General features: G+C 33.0%; 1 protein-coding gene across 6 annotated transcripts in view; it reads right to left on the minus strand.

Annotated features, from left to right (window-relative positions):
- ROBO1 (roundabout guidance receptor 1) overlaps nucleotides 1–22591 on the minus strand; it is a 374585-nt gene that overhangs the window by 44431 nt on the left and 307563 nt on the right. For 4 of the 6 annotated variants that reach the window (XM_039855122.1, XM_039855124.1, XM_039855127.1 and 1 more), the window contains 9 exons: nucleotides 22352–22520; nucleotides 22099–22265; nucleotides 16485–16606; nucleotides 15583–15814; nucleotides 14501–14622; nucleotides 11531–11702; nucleotides 7561–7758; nucleotides 3473–3499; nucleotides 2040–2082 (listed from right to left, as the gene is read on the minus strand). In XM_039855122.1, the coding sequence (XP_039711056.1) occupies nucleotides 2040–2082; nucleotides 3473–3499; nucleotides 7561–7758; nucleotides 11531–11702; nucleotides 14501–14622; nucleotides 15583–15814; nucleotides 16485–16606; nucleotides 22099–22265; nucleotides 22352–22520 (1252 nt within the window). The remainder of the gene's footprint in view (nucleotides 1–2039; nucleotides 2083–3472; nucleotides 3500–7560; nucleotides 7759–11530; nucleotides 11703–14500; nucleotides 14623–15582; nucleotides 15815–16484; nucleotides 16607–22098; nucleotides 22266–22351; nucleotides 22521–22591) is intronic. The other 2 variants (XM_039855125.1, XM_039855123.1) reach the window with 1 other exon arrangement.

Genomic DNA, 22591 nt, shown 5'->3' on the forward strand with positions numbered 1-22591 from the left:
ACACACACACACACACACACACACACAGTTAGAAAATTAGACCTCTTTTGAATGCTCTCCTGATCCTCTTATCCCGTTCCATTTTTTCTATAGCACTCATCAACTGCTGATGCTATTGAGTTGTCTTATTTTTAATATTTATTACTTATCTTCTCTCTCCCCACTAAACATAAAGTCCATGTGGTTAGGAATTTTTACTGACTTTGCTCACTGATGCATCTCAAGCAACTAGAACAGTGCCTTTCCCATGCTAGTTGTTCAATAAATATGTTTGATAAATAAATTTTAAAATGTTTATGTAACTGTCATTTTGAGCACTGACTCAATGATCTTTATTTAACTGTTGCCTGTGTAACATTCTAGCATTTTTTATCATTTCATTTAGTAAAAAGATCATTTCTATATGGTATCTGAAATAAACTGGTTTCATTATTCTTCCATTTTTAAATTTAAAAGGTTAATTCTGTATGGTGATATAGTGAGCTTTCCAATGAATAGATATTTCAGGAACTTTGTAATTTTTCAGCCCTGCTATACAAACTAGCATTTGGTACCTATGGATTCCTTCCATTAGTTCCTATTTGATAATTTGGTCTATGTAGGTTGTAAATTCCTTTACAACAGAAACCAGACATAGATATAGTGTGCATGTGTGCGTGTGTGTGTGTGTGCGTGTGTGTGTGTGTGCGCGTGCACATGTGCACATCTATGCCAGTGCCCATGCACAGAGGCTAGTGCAGAACATATAGAAGACGCTGGATAAGCACTTTCATATGCTTTGATTAACGAGAAAACCAGTCTATAGTCATGAATACATACAGGTAGAAAAGTGGTTATATAATCAGACATTCCAGATTTATCCACGAGAGAATGTTCTTATGCCAAAGGCTGTTTCATGAATGTCTGGGCTATGATTTAGGTGGAATTTCCCTAGATGTAAAAACATGTCTTGGTTTAATTCCTGAATTGAGTGGATTTATTCCTTATAAAGACCTCCCTAGCTTTTGGGTCTTTCAGTAGCTGACTTTTTTTCACAGGTATGGAAACAGGAAGCTAGCAGCAGTACCCAGGAAAGAAAAGATTAGTGTTTATTGCCAAATTTGTATAGCATTGGTTCAAGGCGGTCAACATTTTCTTTTAAATCACTCTTTGCATTTACTAAATTCAGTTATCTTGTTATCAAATGGTATGTTCCTTGGATTGATACTAATTTTGGCTTTTCCAGTAGCAACCACTTTATCCATCTGTACAAAGCAGGATACTCAATAAGTTAATTGAACTTAAATTATAAAATAGTTTTGGTTAAAAGATTTTTTTACACCTTAGGCAAGATGTTACTCTTTTACGGAAAATTCATGTTATTGTAGAAAATCCCGAAGTGTGGCTCATATAACTTACATCTTACTTCAGTCCCTTTAAGCTCCTGTCACATGGATCTGTGATTGCCCTGTGACTGTAATAAAGTTCACTGAATAATAATTACAAAAAAATCATAAATATAGGATTGAGGTTCATTTTAATTAGAGAAAAGAATGCTCTGTGTTAACAAACTATCTACATTTTTTTCTTTTATTTCAACATATTTCCCTGTAAACGGAGAGCTGAACTATGCTGAATTCATAAGAACAAACAAACATAACCTATAACTTATGATAAAATGCTGTGTTCATCAGGTTTTCAAATGAACACTTTTTCTTTGATAGTATCTGTTAACTAGCTATATTTCTTAATCTTCATAAATGCCATTGCTTAATTACTTTAACTCGTTTTAATCATCTGCTAAATCAGCAAGTCTGTCTTTCACGGTTAAAGTGCTCCCTCTGGTGTTCAATGACTAAGATGCAATAACTCCAATCAACTGCATTTGTGTGTAAACAAGCTTGGTTCCACAGCACAGAGGAAGAGAGTATTTCCAAAATATTTGAACAAATTTCATCTTTAAGTTAAACCTCTAAGCAAAGATAATGATGTCATTGAGGAAGACAAAAAGAAATATCTGGAATTCCCCTTAGTATCTACCAAACAAGCAAGATAATTACCTCCCTCCACTGCTCACAGCTTCGCCTCCTCTCTGATAAGTTACTAGAATGTTACAAAAAAAAAGGAAAAATTAATAGACATATTTAATTTGTATATCAAAAGCTATTACATTTATGAGCATCTTTCTAAAATGGAATGCATTTTCCCTTTCTACTTAGAAGCAATGCAAATATCAACACAGGAAGTAACAAATTTCTGATTCAACTAGTATTTTTTTTTTTAAGATAGTATAGAATTAAATATGTTACTCATTTCCTTAATGTGCCAACAAGGTTGAGCAAAAGCAAACTTCAGTACATTCCTATTAAGTATAACTATTACACATTTGTATTTCACAGTCCTATAGATTTCAAATTTTAATTTATTATTGGACCACATAATTTCATGAACTTTTATAAGCAGAATCTTAAATTTTGGGGAAAATCCCTATTAGACTATTCTTCCAGAAGTATGAGTACCAGTAAGACAAAGATACATGTTAAAATAAACCTTCTTTCTCCCCATACACAAAGATGTATGCCAAGTTGTGACTGTCAATACAACCTACTTTTCATTGCGGCTTGTAGAAACCCTTCTCAATGCATGTTCATCAGACATATATATAGTGAAAATATATTTTAATGCTCTTGAAAGCATTCTCAGATTAATAAATTATGGGTATAAAAATTTATAAAAAACAAAACAAGATTTGCACATAGGCAAGGGGCTAAGAAGATTAGCTTTTCTGTAAAAAAAAAAAAAATTTTTCTAAGAAGAAATGTGTTTCTAAAATCTGCCAAATTCTGCTACTTAGAATAACTCCAAACTGGGAGTCTGTTAAGGAGCGATAACTGCTTCCCGTGATTACAATAACTGCATTTAAAAATGAGGAGACAGGACTACAAGTACATCTTTTACTAAAGGTGATGTGAAAGAAGAGGACCCTCTTTGAAAGAAGCAGAGTAGACCAGAATATTAGGATTCTGACTTAGGAAAAAAGAAAAGTTTTATCTTTCACATGTGCTGGATATTTTGGTTACCTTTAAGAATGTGGATTCTATGGACAGAGAATTGAAAGGAAAGAAATTTTTGTTGGAAAACCTGAAAGCTTAAGCTAAGAAAAAAGGCTCTGCCAAGTATGAAATAATCAATAAGATCATTAGCATGTTAAATCGTGCTGAGGGTAGAAACAGTGTGTCTATCTAATGAAACACATGCATAAAAGGCTAAGATGCAGTGTGGAGTCATGAATAAATAACTGCATTAAATGGATGAAAAGCAACACCAACCATTTCTACTTCAAATGTATGCCTGACATGAGTAAATGAAGTATTGTATTCCATTTAGGTCCTTTCCCCCAATTTAATACAGAAAATGAAATAAAAACAGAAACAATAGTACGACACATGCCAAACTAACAAAGGAAAGGAGGAGGGTAAGTGCAAATATATACCTGTTGGTGTGAAGGTAAAAGATGGGACTGAAAAATCAAAACAAAATATAAACCAGTTATTAAGCTGAAGAGAGAAAGGGAACATATCACATTAGTATAAATCAAGCAGACAGCTGAACATAAAACAAATGTAAATAACTAAGCCAGTAGTTCTGACGTTCTGATAAATGAATAAAACCAAAGCTGAGGATAAAAAAAGAAGCTTGTCTCTACAGGTACCATTTTGAAGTGTCTGACATTTTAGTACAAAGGGGAATCGTGCTGGGTTAGCCTGTAAATGACCCTGCATTTAGTAACATAGATTTAGCTCATGGCTTTAATACAATCAGGACTCCTCAACTATGAATCATTTCCAAACAATGGATGATTGATTCTTAAACAAGTATTAAGGGTCTTGCTTGAACCTTATCTGATAATCTGAAAGTAAGTGCTTATTAAAATGGACTAAAAGGTATACTTAAGCATTCATCATTAAAAGAGAGAGAAAAGATCGAGGAAAGGAGAAAGAAATAGAGTGAGAAAAAGAGAGAGAGAGGGAGAGAGAGAGAGAAAAGGAAAGCAAGAAAGAAAGAGAGAGAAAGCACAAAAGGAAAGGAGAAAGGAAGAAAGGAAGGGAGGAAGGGAAGGAAGGAGGAAAGAAGAACTGGAATAAAGAGAGCCATAACACTGAACTCTTTCACTGCCAAGTAATGCTTGACATTTTATCATTCTAACAGTGTAATACTACATTTTTATCATCATAGAAAATTGTGAATGAACAGAAAAAAATGAGAAGTTTTAAACTTTATCTATTATAGTTTATATTTAGAAGCTTTCTAGGAGTAGTCTGACCATTTTTTTTTTAATATCATAGTCTAGAAGCTACACAATAGAACAATAACGCCCCTCTAAAAACCTTCACTCTTTGCAGTTATAAATCTTAATCTAATCAGTAATGCTCGAAATTGAACTGCAGACCTCAAATGTAGCATCCTTGCCTCCCCCACTTTTCCCATCTTCTCTCATTCCTGGGTATTGGCTAACACCAGAGCTATTTCTATGTAATTTCATAGAGGATAGAGGCTGACTTATTTTCCAAGCTCTTTAAATTAAAATAAACATTGCCTTGATAAGGAAAGCAATGAAATCTACATTATTCACTTGCAGACTAAAGTTTTCTTTCAAGAACTCCTTAAAACACACAAGCTAGAATACTGATTAGCTACCGTGGATTGGAAGGCTGCCAAAAATGTATTTTCTACTTCACATTTGACCATCTCCAAGAAATTTACTTTAGGATTAGAGCATTTGGTGTTGCAAACTGGAATGCTATAGCATCCTTTACAACGGTCACTTCTTACCAAATCATTTTATCTCTGAGCATATTAGAAAGACCAGAAATAAAAACCTCCATATTGTGTACCCAGTTTATACACTGGCCTTCGTTTGCATCATGGCAGTCCCTGTCTTAAGAATCTATTGTGCTTTCAGTCGGGGTTTTACAGATAATCCATGTAATTTAGCTATAATAAAACATTCGGAGGTATAGTAAAAAGTCTTCATAAGAAAAGGTACATTTGAAAGTAAAGCTATTCAAGTAAGAATAGAGTGCCTGAACATTAATTTGCCATCACAAGGACACAGCGAAAATATGAAAGGTCCTTGTCAGTACTCCTAGCTAACTGCTAACCCCAGTTTAAGGAAATGAAGAAGAGATGAAAAGATTCCAGTCTAAATGAATTTTTTACAGCAAAGAACAAATTAATTCTCAAAGCTTCTGATAATAAATGTTTTTTTTACCCAGTGATGCTGGTGCAGTATGTGAATGTATGTGAACAGGAGTACTGAATGTTCTGTAAAGATCACACCTACAGATAAATGTGGGGGGAGGACACTCACTATTACCAAGTCACACTCTAACTTGATGGATTTTATGCCAATGGGTTCTTTTATATTTATTTCTTTAAAATACGTCACTTCCTTTTTTCTTGTAATGACTAGCATTGCTTTGGGCACACACAGTTTTAAGATTTCAGGATATACTTTTTTTTAATTGCACAGAAACAATTATGTAAAAGTGCTGACAAGGCAAAATGAAGAAAGCAGATTCAAATGCTTACCAATTACATTTGTAATTATGTTCTATGATTTCTGCTTAAACACAAGCTAGTTAAAAGGACAATGATATTAGTTTAATAGGTTTTGTAGAAAGAGCACATGGGCATTTGCCAGCATGCTTCAAGTACATTAGTAAAGGAAAAGAAACAGAGAGAAAGAGGGGTTCATGTCACATATTTAGATTTCAAGACAATATAGAGCGTGAAATTGTAACTACACAGCTATAGCACTTCATCCCAATAAGAAATACAGGATTCCTAGAGAATTCAAGAGATTCAATATCTATATGTTAATTAGTCACTTTTCCTTATTCAAATCAGATTTCAAAACATGATCCCCAATACCCTGCCCTTTTCTCTTCTTCACAACACAAGCCCCTTCTCTGCACTGTTTTTCAGTCAAAGGTTTTATATGGTAACACATGTGCCTGACATTGTTCTACTCTGTATACATAATGAGCACAAGCCCTCTTTGTAGTAACCTCCAAGCCCTCATTTTCCATTTCGCAGGCAGAGATACTGACATTTTACTGCATCTCCTGAAAGGACAGGTATCTGAAAAAAACATATTTAAGGATGATAATGCTAAGGCAAATGTATGTACATGAAGAGATTGCTGCACAGCCACAGGCAAGATATTCATTGATTCATTTTTATAGTATGAGTGGTAAATTTGCGTTGACTCTTTCTTGCCAAGGTCCCTTGTGACCAAGGGCACCGATATTCTAGACCACTGTCCCAGACTGTTTTATAAGTGTATAGGGATGTTCAATAGAATTTTTCATTGAGAAAACTTCTAGCTAGCACTACAAATTTTGACTTTGCCATATACTTGGTCAGAGAAATGACTTGGCCAAGACATGTAGAAAATGTTCACTTAAGAAATATGTAGATGCAGTTTTTAAGGGTGGTGATGGTGGGGGAGGGGATGTGTTTTTGGTAATTCTCTTTAAATTCGTTGCAGCAAAGCAAAAGTGTTGTCTTAAGTATAGGTCCTATAACTAGGGTGAATGTATAATTTACCATTCAAGCCAGGACAATTTTGAGAGCAAAAGGAGCACTATAAATAATTTAGTTGGACTAAAGATACCAATTGGGACTGTCCCCTGAAAACTGGGACTTACAGTCACACCACCTGTAGCCCAGATCTAAGGCCCAGAATCGATGAATATATTTGGGGTGGAGGGAGGATTACCTGTCTGATAAGTGTTAAACAAATTTCCTCACAGAATAAAAAATACAAATTATCAACCTATAGAGTTCAAGAACAGGTGACAAAGGTGTCTGTAAAATACCTTGGCATATTCGGTTCATCCACAAAACTGTAAACAATAGCAGACAGGTGAGCTTTCTCTTCTAAAACCATAATCATTTGTAACGAAATCACTATCGCTAATGGCATATACAAAGTCAACTCTGCAACTTTAAACACAACAAAAAGTACTAAACCACCTCTCTCTGCAAACTGAAGGACATCATTCAGTCACACATTCTGTATTCACTAAGAAATGACTATTTTATAAACAATCGGAAATAATCATAACAATAACGATTTCACAAATAATCTCTTTAGCTTCACAAAGGCAACAACACCACCTTTAAAGTGGTGCGAGGCAGTTCAAAGCTTGTATTTATAATTTCTGTGACAAGGAGATTAAAAAAAAATCTTGAAGAATATAAACAATAAAGTCATTCCCTAAGAGAACAAGGGAATGGCAGAACAACCAAAGGTAGATTTAACCTTCGTGAAATATATTTTAAAGAAACTGGGACTGAAACCAGTGACCCCTATTTGCAGCACTGCTAGTCAACAGGAGTTAAGATGTAGATACCACAATCAAATAAAAGCACTTTTGAAAATCTTTATATATGAAAATAATTTAATACAAGATATATATGTATATATATAATCATACATACTTGTAAGTCACAGATTAAAATCAGGAGTTATGTCAACATATTAGAATATGAAAAACTTAGGAAAGCTAATACCTTTTCTGATACCCGCATAGGTACTTGTCAGACCATTTCTCTTCTTCCGATGTCGATAAAGCCAGATGCTAAAAACCATGAGGATAATCCAACAGGCTGCCCCGATTCCTGCAATAAACGCTGGCTGCTTCACGACATCTGAGATCTGCTGAGCAAGACTGACTTGGTCCTCAGGTGACACGGGGTTTCCATGAGAATCTGGAAATTCATCTTCATATTAATTTGGGTTTAAAACTCAGTGTGATAATAAACTCATACTTACATAATATAAAATGGCTATCATTATTTTGTTAATTTTTGGACAATGGATTCTGTTTTTCAATCTGTAACATCCAACATTTTTAGTTAAAGTAGTTCATGAGATTTTTGGCAGAATTGTATTCATTTTATTCAATTCAAAACACATATGATATAATAAGTTCATGGAATAGATTTTAAAACAAAGGCAATGACACACAATTTTTATTTTTTTTTACTCCAGAAAACTCTGTAGTTCATTTTTTACATTAAGTTTCACAAGACAGTGTTGAGACAAAAGTACAATTCTAAAAAATGAAATACTTTAATACAAGTATATAAATAAGAGGTGCAAAGAAGAATGTGTAGGAAAGATATATGCTTCCTTAGACGTCTATAGAAACTCAATTATATGTTCTAAAAGAGGTAAACAATAAAATTTTATTTCCTTTATAATGTAGATATTAAAAAAAATGTGTATGTGTATATCTCTTGCTGCCATATGTACACGGACTATGTTCTAAGAGTCTTACCTGCCTTATAAATACATTATTTGAACCCATGTTCAGAAGGGCCTATAAAATTCAGGATCATTAAAAACAATGAACAACTAAGATAATGTTACCATTGAAAGATCTATGAATAATATTCCTTTTAAAATAATAACTACAGCCAGCAATAGATATAGGAATATTAAATATGAATAATAATTATCAAGTTTTATAAATAATCAAAAAAGTTTATGTTTTCTATTAGCTATTTTGATTCAAGAATTAAAAACTGATGGAACTTATAACTCAAGATTTATATATTTTACATTTATGTTTATACCTACTAAGATATTCATTTTTCAAGCCCACCATTTCATTGTCACATAGAGCAGACTGCAAAGTCTGTAGAAAACTGGAGGGCTTTGCTTTATTATCAAAGCAGTATTCTACCTTGCTGGCATCAGAAGATGCCAATGGGTAGAATTCCCATAGTGCCTGGTGTTTTAGTGTTCTTTCCCCACGACATCTGGTGAAACAAGAAGGTGTCTGCTCATTTCATGAGGATTGAGGCTTTCTTACAATTGTTAAATAATTGGACTCTGAAAATGTTCTGCTAATACAATCTGCTTTAAAATAGAAACATTTGTTCCAGTCCAAAAATCCTTTTTATTTTCAGAAAAAGAATTGGTATAACTCATTATATATGAATGAACAGAAAATATCCTATAGATTATGTTTTCTTATTAAATGATATTGCATCCTGATAAGACGCTGGCAGGAAAAATAAGCAGCATTCAATGGTTAAAGAACCAGCCATAGGAAAATAGCACCCATTTCTATGGAAAATGACTAAACTGCTACTTATACTGTGCACCTGTGGTTTTTATTTGTTTTTGTTTGCTTGTTTGTGTCTTGAACAGAATCTCAGATTCCCCTCAATGGAGGGTCAAGGTTGAAAAACCTATTTTGATAGTCACCTGCCTTCAACTGTTGGTTGACTGAAAGTTTTATTTCCTGTTCCAGACCCTTTTATCTACGGTTATCGTAAGAGCACTTCATCTTCTGAAAGTTCACCAAGCAGACCTATTCTTTTTATTCCTAATACACCCTTTGTATCTGCTAGGTTTACAGATTTCATGGTTATTTGTGCAAGGTTAAGTTGGGTAGCTTCAGATTTTATGGAGACAGCCAAGAGAGATTCTATGCAAGCGACCAGATGGGCTTTAGCAGAATAAACTGTGGTGTGACTAATGAATTAAAACGGCCACTCTATATCTCAGTCTTTGTCTCACTGCAGCTGAGGCTATATTAAGATATGGAAAAAACTGGAACACATTTATAATTTCAAGAAAACCATTTGACCCTTAAATCCTAAGATTGAAATCTTAAATAAATAAAATCGACATGGTCCTTCTTCCAATTCCTTTTTGAAAACCCAGAACTAAAAGTCGTGTTATAAGACAGGTAAGTGATATAAACAATGTATAGGGTTATCACAATGTAACTTATAATTTCAATTTCAATAAGTTAATACTGATATTTCACAAAACTAGGCAACTATTTGAGTAAAAAAAGTCTATATTTAAACTGTTTACCTCCATATCTTATATAACATTGTCAACACTGTATATTGCTTGGAATTTTACAATAAATGAATCAGAAATAATCTGGGAAGCTATTTTCACTTAAAAGTTGTATATTATCGTCATTGTTTTAGAATATGCTAAATGTAAAAGGTAATCCAAAGTTAAATTATGGCCCAAGGCTGTGGCAGAGACAGAAAGCTCTTCACTAAAGGTTTGAATGCAACGCTCATGGCATGGAGTTGTTGGAAGGTACCTCCCTAGGCAGGGACTTCATTCTGTGGCATTACCATTAATCTATTTGTAATCACCTCTCTAAGTTCTGGGCAGGGGGCATGTGCACCATTTCCAGACCTGCACCATTAAACCCTCCCACACACTGTGTGTTGCTATACTTCCTTTCTGCTTGCCCAGGGCCAACCTTGGAGACCCTATGTTAAAGAGGGTAAACCTCATCAGCCTGTGACTATCCATGTCTAATGTGGAACAGAGTCCCTCCCCATAACCATTGGACTTCAGGTGGACTTCATTGTGTTATACAACCAAAATTCTACAAGTGTATCTGTTACAGCAGCTAGTAATGTCTTAACAATGAAACATCAATAACAGTTTCCAAATCAAATGTATATTTTTTAATGTACAGCAATAAAGTTTGTTCAAAGCCAAAAGTATCTTAATTTTATTTGGAAATAATTTCTAGGATGTCATCAATATTATCGACATGCAAGAATACTATGTACTTATTTGTAAAATATGAAGATTCATATATCTGATAATTTTCATAATTTTTGAACTGATATAAAATACTACTAATTCTTAACTTCTGATCTATAACAAACAAACACAAAGTTGGGCTACATATTTCCCAGCACCTTTTATAATTCAAATGTCACCTGTTAACATCTGAATCTTTCCTTTCCCTTTTCTATCTGCAATAGATTTTGTTGCTGTTTGTATTGTCATTTGTTTTAGATTTTACGGGTAACCAACTTGCATTTATGTTCATGCCACATTGCCTATAGTGAGTTTTGGTAATGAAGCTTTATTTTCTTATTCATCTAACTTTTGAAGCACATATCGTATCTAACTTTATGAGTAATGACCATATAACCATATTCCAGTGTACTTTGACATCTCAACCTATGTTTTATTAGAAAAAGCAATTACAATTTTAAATAGACACAAAAATGGTGAATATGAATTGCATATTGTAAACATACAATACCTGTTTTGATTTGTATGGAAGTTTTTTTTTTTTTTCCTTAATCTAAACAACTGTAATTTCTATGAAGGTGCAGACTGTGTCTGTCTTGTTCACTGAGGTAACCTTGGAGCTCAATTAATAGTATTTGTTGAATAGATGAAAAAATTTATAGAACAGGATTAGGATGACACTGAATACTGACAGGCTTTTCCTTGAAATGTCATTTAAAATGTGTGCTTAGATAAGTTTAAGTTTAGTTATTATATACAGATATATAATAACTAATACACACACACACACACACACACACACATATATGTGTGTGTGTATTAAAGCTATACCATCATTCCATATTCTATTTAACTTGCAATGGTGGCTCCACTACAAACAGACAAAAAAAAGCAGTTCAAAGAAACAGTGATATACTCTCAAACTGAACCTGCACCAGCACTTACCTAACTGGATAAACTGTGGCTCACTCTTCACCCCAGGCCCAGCGCCAGTGCTGGCTGCCACCTCTACACTGTATCTGATCCCAGGAATCAGAGAAGGAATGACCACAGAAAAGGTGGAACCATCTACTGTCTTATTTATATGGTAACGAGTTTCATTGCCCAGACACCAAACCTGTAAGAAAAGTACAATGGATGTTAAGGTCGTAAATTGTTTAAGTTGCAAAGATCAACATAGTGTTGTGGTTTTAGAACTAGACAGAGTTCAGACTGACCATGAACCTACTATCGGATGTGTCGAAAGTCAATTTTCCTTAAGATCTAGTTCTGAAAAGACTCTTTCAGTCGGAACCTAGTGTTAGTATGACCTTCAAGATCTCTTTCAACTTTCTCCATACTTTTACGGGATAATAGCAGGTGAGTCTACACCTTTCTACTTGAAGACACTAGTTCTTATCAGCTCATATCATCAGTTTTTTTAAAAAGAGACAAAGTTTCTGAATAATCTAAAGTAACTTTGCATAAGTATAGTTATTAAAAATTAAACTAAACATAAGAAATAAGAATCATCCTAGGATTTACTCAGCCTATGGTACAATGAACCGTTAATAATGAGAGAAAATTAGCATTCTATGATTTTGTACTTAAATGGGAATATTATTTAGTCTTTGATAACATATGAGATCATAAAGAAGAACGATACATACGACTTGAAAGAAAAATGTTCTTATAAGAAAATTATTGTACAACTCATTAACTTTGATAATGATATTTGTAAAAGAAAATTATTTTTAGGAAATTAAGATTTGTGAACTACACTATAATCCTTAATTTAAATTGCACTAAAGGATTATTTAATCACAGAATGATCTTTTGCACTGTTCAAGAACTTGGATATGGTGCATGACAGTACTTGGACTCAGTTTCCATAAAAAAATGATCCATGGAGTAGTAAGCCATGCTCTATATTCTTTATGATGTCCTCGAACAAGATATGGAATTAGCTTCAAATAACCTACTATTTAAACTGTAACAATAAATGGGATTTAAAATAAATCTAAGAATATCAGTAACTTCTATCACATGGGTAATAACCTTTATTTTTTATCTCTGAAAGTTGATATTATTTTAATATAGTTTCAATGCATAACACCAGCAAATGGTCAGACTCTATACCAGGATCTGACCATTTGGAAATAAAGAGTCCTTTGTGATTTTTTCCCCAATTACATTACACAGCTGAACCAAAGCCACAAACTGATTTTGTACCAGTCAATCAGGTTCTGAAAGGCATTTTATTATTTTAAATTGACCACGAAGTTAAGTGAAATCTACTCTTTTGCATTTCTTCAGGAGAAAAATGAGTTTTGACTCTTAGAGAAAAATGCCTACATCACACAATTTTGTTTACGAGCTGAGACATCACCTCATTTTAAATTCTTTAAAATCGCTATAACAGTTTATTTTTCTGAACTGAACCATAGTATCCTGACAATCCTGGTACTGAAATAACCTTGAAATTCATGAAAAAGCCCTTAAAAGTATACAGACTTACCTTTAGATGACTCAATTACATTAGAAGATCTAATTTAAAATACTTTAAAATATTCATAGCGCATTTATGGCAGAATTTTAAATACTTTTAAAAAAGTCACCCTTTTAAAAGTATGCACACAAATTTTATAAAAAGGTTTTCAGTTTACTTTTTGAAAATAATTTTTAAATGAAATATACTAAAATTAAGCTCAGTATATCTAGTTATTGTGCAAATTATTTGCAACTAAAAAGAACATTTATGGTTTATTTGGGCCTTAACCCAAAGTATACTTCAGAATCATTTAGAAATACCTACTAAAACATAAATGCACCTAGTGAATCAGAATCTTTAAGAATGATGGTCAGGCATCTATATTTAAAAAATAATTCCACAAGTGATTCTAATGTTAGCATGTAATTATCTATACAGGTAAATGTGTTCACCTTCTTAACATCGGTTTCATATCAATAGACACGGTATAAAATATTCATATATATGAGATAATCTACTAACTACCATAATTTAGCAGATAATTAGAAAAATATTCAGGTATCATGGAAATTTAAAGTAATGTCTAGAGAAATATATGTTTGGTGAGTAAAATTTTTCTAGTATATAGTGTTTATGTTAAATGTTGAAAAAAAAAACAAATGTATTTTCTATTGAAATTTTCCTGATTCGAATTCATGCATCATAGTCATTAAGACTATCCCATAATAAAGATTCATTGATAAGATAAAAGTTATGTCCCTAGCTGAGTTTTTACTGTACTTTGGCATGCTTGAAAAGATATGCACAAAATGAATCTATGCAGGATTCTCTAAATTCAGTGAATAGAGCCAATGACTTTGCAGGTAAAAATTATTCAGAATCATTGGATGAAGTCACTCTACAATATAGCGTTAATTTAAAATTTCTTTTAAACATACAGAAATTTATTATTGAATTTCCTTTGCAACTAAAACAAGATGTATAAGAAAAATACATTTCATGTACACTAAAATAATTTTTTAAACTTAGCTCCAAAGTTCTAAAATTTCAAGTATGTTAACAAAAAGAAAGCAAACTATATTTGATAGAATGTGATTCATAGCCAATTCCATAGTGCTACCCAATGTTGCAAAATATATTTGAACTACTTTTTAGGGCAAAAAAAAAAAAAAATTTATTAGATTTACCTTGTTGTTTCTGTGAAATTACATGGACCTATATATTTTGTGATCATGTCGATTCTCTCTTTAAGTTAATTTTTTCATTGGCTTAAGAAAGACTTAGTATCCCATAATTACTGGATAGATAGTGTTTTAAAAATAATTTTACATGATGCTACATTGATCAGCAGATGGCGCCAAATATCCACACACAATTTAACCAAGCTTTCTTTTGCTTTGTAGGGGAGAGGGATGTCCATTAGTAAATTACTGTATTTGTATTACCTTATATTCTTGGACCATTCCGTTTTGAGTGTCTTCTGGAGGTGGCTGCCAACTAACAAGAATTGCAGTTCCATTTCCGTCATTTTTTGATACAGTTACACTTTGAGGTGGGGCACTGGGTGCTGTTAAAGTGTTTCAAAAAGTAGATATAAGTATGTGAGAACATTAAAAAAAGCACCTAATTGATTTAAGTCAAACAACAACTACATAAAATATATATCAATATAGGCATATATTTTAAAGATGTATCTCATCCAAGTCTGAATAGTCCCAAACTATGGAAGTTTTTCCTCAATACTGCTAACCCACAGTTACCATGAGTTTTCCATAACCAATGTTATATAGATTCTCTCCACAAAACATCCCAGGAAAATTCTTATTTCTTCAACTCATGTTCTAGTCCCATGTTCTCCTTTAAAATGTTCAAAAGTATGAAGATGAATGCTAATCCTCCATAATATTACCTATATCTTGTCATTTATATACTCAAAGTAAAAAAAGACATTCGAGGGAAAATTCTAGTTACTTTTAAAGAGTACAGTTATGATATGTAACCTTTCACATTTATGTAAATATTAATTTTTAATTTTCATTTATAGGGTGGCCAATCATACTGGTTTGTCTAGAATGAGGGGTTTCTAGGGACATGAGTCATAAGTATAAAACGCCAACTCCGGAAAGTCCAGGGCAAACCAAGACATTACTCATCTTATTTATAAATCATTACTCAAGATATTCAATAAGTGAATGGAAAATAATTAATGGAAAAGCAAGCAAATTGAAAACATTTCCATCTTTAAATGTGAATTTTAGTTCTGAATAATCATATATATCCCATATATGTCTTTAAATAATACAGTGTTCATATTTGCACATTTTTTACATAGACCTCTATTAAAGCAAGTATTACAGAATTTTGTTTTATATTGGTTCAAATTAAACACATTCTATTAGCAAAATATAATGTTCAATATAAAGAAAATTAATAATGTCACTATTAACATTAAAATTTTCATTTAAGCTAATAAAAACCTAATAAATGTGCTGCAATACACAGAAATCATACTCTTCATTATACTTGCCTTCTTCTAAGGTTCTGGCAAATTTAATTTCACTGTCTGCTCCTTGAAATTCATTAAAAAAAGGACGAGCCTTAATTTCATAGTTGACACCCTTTTTGAGGTCAGGGATAACCACACTATTTTGGGTTGGCGTCCTCACTTCAAAAACTGACCACTCTGATTCACCATGGTTGGCTCCAGACGGCCGATAAAGAATTCTATATCCTTGAATATACTGAGATTGTTGGTCCACCTATTAAAATGGCAAATAAAAATGTAATCATTCACATATTTCTATTGATTTATTAGAAAATTATGAAAATTAAATGTCACAAAGTGTAAAACATTCTATTTGTCTTCACCCCGTGGTTTTCTACTTTATGTAAAGTAGAATATTGAAAACAGATCACCTATTTTTTGTAATGTGTTCACTTTTTCAGCTTAATATATATTATTAGATATTGATTTCTATGCTTCATAACGAAAAGTGGAGACATCATAGCACTTCTATGGCATATCCAGAGATATGTCTGCTAAGGGTCAAAAGGATGAGAAAATAATATGTGTTTTACGACTTTCTAATTTTAAAGGCTACTTAATGCAACTTAAAAATATTTGTAAGTTTAGAAAAAGTCATTTGATAACAATCTATCACAAGTTATATATTCATGATTAAAATTGTTTCTTTCCTACAGCATAATAGAAAACACCACAAAGATAAAAGTTTTCTCTGTTTAAATCCAATCCACAGGAACTGTAATAAAAAATGCTAACATTATAAAGTTATTGGTGGAGAGTGAACAGCAAATATATATATAAAATTTAATTATCTTTTGCATTTATACATATTTTCACATAATAATCTCCTAGAACTCATCTGCTTATTAAAACTGTGATCAAACATTGCAACAACAATGACTCACTGTCCAGTGCACTTCAACAGAAGAGGAAGAAAGGATGGTGGGGCTATGGAGGTGCAGCACGACGTTTCCCAGTTCTCTCTGGACCTGCTTGTGATCCACCCCTTGACTTGTTGGGGGAACATCTGCAACAATCCAAGAAGACTGTGTCAGATCTTACGTGATGTTATTGACTTGAATGAAAACATGGTGAGGCAATCCTTTCATTCATAGCGACTCTCAGAAAAGAAGAATCATTGTGACTAGGAAGACAACCTATGATACAGAATAAAATAGGAACAACTTAACCTTTTTATTAGGATCAGAAGGATAGGAATGAGAGAGAGGAGGGAGGGAGGCGGGAGAGAGAGAGAGAGAGAGAGAGAGAGAGAGAGAAATAAGATATGGAACGGAAGTAAGTGGGAGAAGAAGAGAGGAGAGAGGAGAGGGCTGGCTGGAGGGAGGGAGGAAGGAAGGAAAGGAGGGAAGACAAACAGAGGACATGTAGAAAGCAAAAAGAGCAGAAGGTAAAGATAACAATGGGAACAACTGCTTTTGAGGGCTCCTTCTACTATGTAATGATTGTTTTCTTGCCAAGAATGAGGAGCCTAGTGAAATCCCCTTGAGTTTGTCATAACCTTCTGTAGTGATCTTAATTAGGCAAGAAAGAAAAAGTCAGATGCAGTAAAGTGGATAGGTAATGAAAAGAATGGAGGCATTATAAGTAAAAAGCAAGCACAAAAAGAAGTCAGATACCTTACATTTTATAAGAAACTGGATGTTTTCTCAAATTATGTATATAATAAGTTAGTGGCTATGATGGGGGATACAGAAGCCCTCAGTAAGATGGATAGGATAGGATAGGATAGGATAGGATAGGATAGGATAGGATAGGATAGGATAGATCTGATGAGAAAACAGTACTTAACATTTATTTAATTAATAATGGTTTGGTTAGTTTAGTTACAGTATAACTGTAAATGTTTAATAAAGAGTTTTAAATCTCAAGAACATCAATGTTTTAGAAAGGAGACCAAGAACATAGAGATAATTAGCTTTCATTTATGTTGCACTTTTTTTTTTCCAACAAAGAAGGGTTTTGTTAAATTTAAAAATATATATATACACATATATAAATTTATATGTATATAAATTTATATATTAAAAAAATATATATATATTTTTTTGCATCCAGATTTCTCCTCAGAGTGTTGTATCTTGGCACATACATTCTAGATTATTTGCCAGTCCATAAACACCAGAAATGCGAATTTTAATGTTCTAAATAATTACTTTCAAAGAACAGAGTCTGGATAGAAAGCAAAAACATTAATGTTAAAAATGAGGTGGGTTAGTATCTTTGATGGAGTCCAGGGAAGGCAGGCTAATGGAAGAGATGATAGATTTGAGTGTTATCAAACACTTTTAGAAATAATACCCTTGACTGTATTGGGCCTATAAGTTAAGCTTATAAATAAGCAAAATTAGAAAAAAACAATTGAGATAATACTTTACTATACTTTAACTTAGGCTGTTACTGGCCCTCAGGCCACCTATGATCACAACCTATACACAACATAGTGCTGTACATATAGTATGTGCTTAGTAATTTAACTCATGTGGTTGAGTCACAAAAAATTGGTGTATGGAAAACACATGTTATGTCAGCTTCTAAACATATTTTCTCATGGGTAAGCTTCCAACCTCAGGCAATCTCCTGCCTTTTGGGAAGTATCTTTACACATGTAAATAACCATTTTAAAATGTACCTACTATGATTTGCATCACAATCCCTAATTCCTCTGGTTTGAGATAAATTTGCCAGTTAATTCTTTCAGGAAACTGACTAAACTCCCAGACTTCCTGTAATCATTTTGATAACAGTGGTCTAGAATATTTTAGCAAACTCCCCACCAGAGAGAAAAATGGAAAATGTTGTCTAATATTGCAATATTTAGAAGTTTATGAATTGGCCCTTTATTGTTCTTGTTCTCCTCTTCCTCTTCCTCCTCCTGAAAGAAATGTGTTATAATGTAAAAGATCCTTCCCAACACTCAGAATTAAAGTTGGAGGAAATCTCAGATACGATTCTGTCCAACTGCTTCTCCAGTATTGGGACTCCCTACACTTAATCTCTAAAGAGAGATTATCTAGGCTCCACTTTGTTATTCATAGTAACTGGTCTCAATAATTATTATCTATATCATACATATTTCGTACATTTGGTGTCTGTGCACATATTCTTTAAAAAGCAGGGCTCAGGAATGCTATGTGGATAGGACGTGTGGATGAAGAATAGTAGTAAGAGAGGCAGCAACCACCCCCATTCTCAGCACTGACCAATAGTGCCGCTACTTGCTAGCTACTCATCTCACCTTCCTTGTATAAACTGTGTCTTTGGAAAAACAGATTTTGATTATCCTGTAACAAAGTTTTAATTCTCTCCAATTGTGACATAAGTCTACCTGACTCCTGAATTGGAAACCATGCCTTCTATCTTTGTAACTCTTACTTTTGACCCAGCTCATTCCTAGGAATCTCTACTTGGGTATGGCTTTTTTGTAACTATGGTGCAGAAATACTTATGGAAATCATGCCTTCTCCCTTATGAATCAATTTCCAACCAGTCTTTGCTGAATTCCCTGGCTCTTCCTTTTACTGCTTATATGTTCTGTTCTGAAAATTTTCAAGGTTCTTTCCCAGGTTCCAGCTATGGCCAATATTAGGCTGACCCTCAGCTGGGATTCACCATTTCTCAAAATAGTCCAAGAATTAGACAATGAAATTTCCTCAGTTTTACTTCTGCTCATTGGTTCTGTTTTGTTGTCTGTAGTTAGAATAAACATATCATTTTCACATGATAGTTTCTTAAAATGCTAAGGAAAAAAAGACGTCATGCCTGCTTTAATTTTATTATTTTGAGGGTTAAATCCAAGATCCTTGGGTTTCTTTTCCTATGATGCGAGTTTTACCCTTTCATGCACCACCACCAACTATCTTCATCGTCCTTTTAAACGTCTACCTGAAAATACGATGCTCAAAAAAGAACACATTACACCATTAATGATCTGACTAGTTCAGAGTGAAGATGGGAGATTACTTCATCCAGATATAATTGTGCTAGTGCCAATTAAGACCACATTTATCTATCTATCTATCTATCTATCTATCTATCTATCTATCTATCTATTTATTTATTTATTTTGCTACATCATTCAAGTGGTTCAGATAGGTATTTTAATTGATTTTAAAGATTGTGGTCTGTCTTCTACTTTCCTACACACACAATCACATGTTCTCACTTTAAGTTAGGTAACCTCAGCCTATTCTTCTACAGTTAATTTTTAAAACCTAAGTTCAGGGACCAAACTTTAAAATTTGCTTCATTAATTTCCATCTTTTTAGTACTAGCCCATCATTCCAGTCTGTCAAATATATTTAACTCTGATTCTCTCATTCAGCATGCTAGCTGTCTTTTTCAGTTTTATGATATCTATAAATTTTATTAACTTCTTTTATTTTTAGTGCAGACAGTGAAATACAAGTCCAGTAGTAAAATTGTATGGCATAAAATAGAAATCTGAGTCTTGTATGTTCATAAATTGATTACTTAATTTAATCCTTGTCTAATCCTGTAGAACAGGTATTTTTAGCCTCCTTATATAGGTGAGGAAACCGAAGCTCAGGACTAACTTGCTCAGGGCCATATAGATAGTAGGTTAAGCAGCTAAGATGAAAAATTCTTTGATTTCAAAATTGTATGTCTGTTTCACTACATTTCTAGTCTTCCAGTTGACATAGTTATTCATGTACAAAGGTAAGTTGATTAAAATTTTAAATGACATATTCAGATAAAATGTTAACTATATCCTAACTTACAAATGCAGATATACATAATAAAAGCATCCATATGAGTATATGACAGAATGACATTCAATCCAAATCTTCACTTAGAGTCTATTAGGTAGAGACCAGGGGACAAAAGTTTAAATGCACTTTACAGCTGTCATAGTTTCTGCATTCTTTACAAATGCGTATCTAATATTGAAAACCTCAAAGTGTCTTAAGACAGGCTCCAAGAATATTAAAGCTCCTGGTGAGATGACTCATAATAACAAATATAGGCATTTGGGTGTGTTGAATTCACACAGCAAGAAACAGACATGGACATGTTCTAAAACTTGGTTTGCTTTCTCTGTGAATTCTGAAACAAAAAGTCCTTCCAAAAAGGTTGTTTATTCACTCACTGGAGAAGACAAAACATGCAAGATAGCTGTCAGACCCTATCCCAAACCAGGAAAAGAGGAGTTGAAGTCTTTCAATAATTTTGTGTGTAACTTGTTTCTATCATGTTAACTAAGTTACAATTTTTCCTTTGGGAAAGTAAAGCTCGGGATAGAGACATCATGATTCCTCTGTCATGTTGAGAAATAAATTTTATATTTCTAATCACTACTATCTAGAATTATCTTTATTAATATCAGGGCAAGCATATTTTAATTGCAAAGGCAATATGATCCAAAAAAAGGTAAAGGCCGATTCAAATTCATCCTTTTTTAAATATATAAACTTAATATACTTTAAATACTTTCTAGTAAAGTATTAAAACGGGATGTGCAAGAGGGCGAACGGGAAATAATCTGTCTATTGAAAATTAAAAATAATTCTATTCACAAAAGACAATAAACAGCAGTGTATCTAGAACGTGGTCAGAGTGAACAAAATTTCCAGTTTCAAATGTTTTAAAAGTAGCTTTAACATATTGATTTTCCCTTTTCTCTGTTTCTTTAACACATCTTTGACCAAAATTATACATGCTTTTCATTTAAAAGTTTAATATATCATGGCTCACATAATTGACAATGAAAGACAGGCCAAACAACACACAGACCTAAAGTGTTTTTTCCCCCATGCTACTTAGCAGGAGGTTGGTTGACTGGACAGAGGGATTAAGAACTAGTCAAGCTTATCTTCCCCATATCTCTTACATTCACATGATTTCCAAAAAGCATTATTTGATTAGGGCTGTAATTTTCAAAACTCATCTAGAAGGTTTTGAGAACTGATTTCAACATAAATAAAATTTATTCAATTTTAAATATAATTAGTATATAAAGATTTTATAGCCACATATAGCAATATTTAAAATCATAAAACTGAATACAAAAAATATTTTTTTTCTCATTGGAGTTGTGATTTTATAAAATGAGAAACATTTCTCTGTTATTAATCTTATTTTGGAGTGCTTAGTCCAGAAAATAATAAAGTTTACAGATATTGTGTTTGAATTTTAAAAATTAATTGATAAAGGGGGTTAAATGTAAGAGAGTCAGGGGAGGGTAAAGTGAGTAAAGAGAATCAAATATATGGTAACTGAAGGAAACTGGACTTTGGGTGGTAAACACACAATAGAATATACAGATGTCAAATTATAATGTATATCTGAAAATTAAATAATTGTATTAACTGTTACTCCAATAAACTTAATTTAAAAATACATTAAAAAATAAAGTTATTGTTGATAGAAAAATAAATTAATCGAGCACCTTGGACAACAAATCTATGTTAAATATACAATCCTAGCATGTAGTACAAATGATTTACCTATAAAATTATCACAGCTAAGGATAATATTTACCTTGTGTTTTCACTGGGTCTGATATCTGGCTTGGATCACTAATTCCATATGCATTAGCTGCCCTCACAAGAAAGAGGTAAATTGCATTGGGTTTGAGTCCTTTAATGGAAAATACTTCTGTTTTCACATTCTCTGCTACCGTCTGCCAGCTACTACCAGATGCATGGCTAAGGAAAGATACACAAGTTAGAACATGCATATTTAGTGGTAACTCACAAAAAAGGACAACTAGGAAACACCATCTTCACTCTACCTGAAGGCTTCTATAATATATGATGTTGGGGTTGCTCCTGAATTCAAGTTTGGTTGCCATGACAATGTTACTGTATTTCTGCTGACATCTGTAACTTCAGGTTTTGAGGGGGCACTAGGGATTAAATTTGGGTCAGTGGGTCTTGGAGGCTGAACAGGAACTCCAAATTCTAACGAAGGGGAAAAAGATGAAAAATATTTTCACATATACAGATAAGCACATAAATAAATGTACATAACA

Source organism: Pteropus medius, unplaced genomic scaffold, assembly GCF_902729225.1.
Source record: "Pteropus medius unplaced genomic scaffold, Ma_sr-lr_union100, whole genome shotgun sequence".
NCBI classification, from domain to species: Eukaryota; Metazoa; Chordata; class Mammalia; order Chiroptera; family Pteropodidae; genus Pteropus; species Pteropus medius.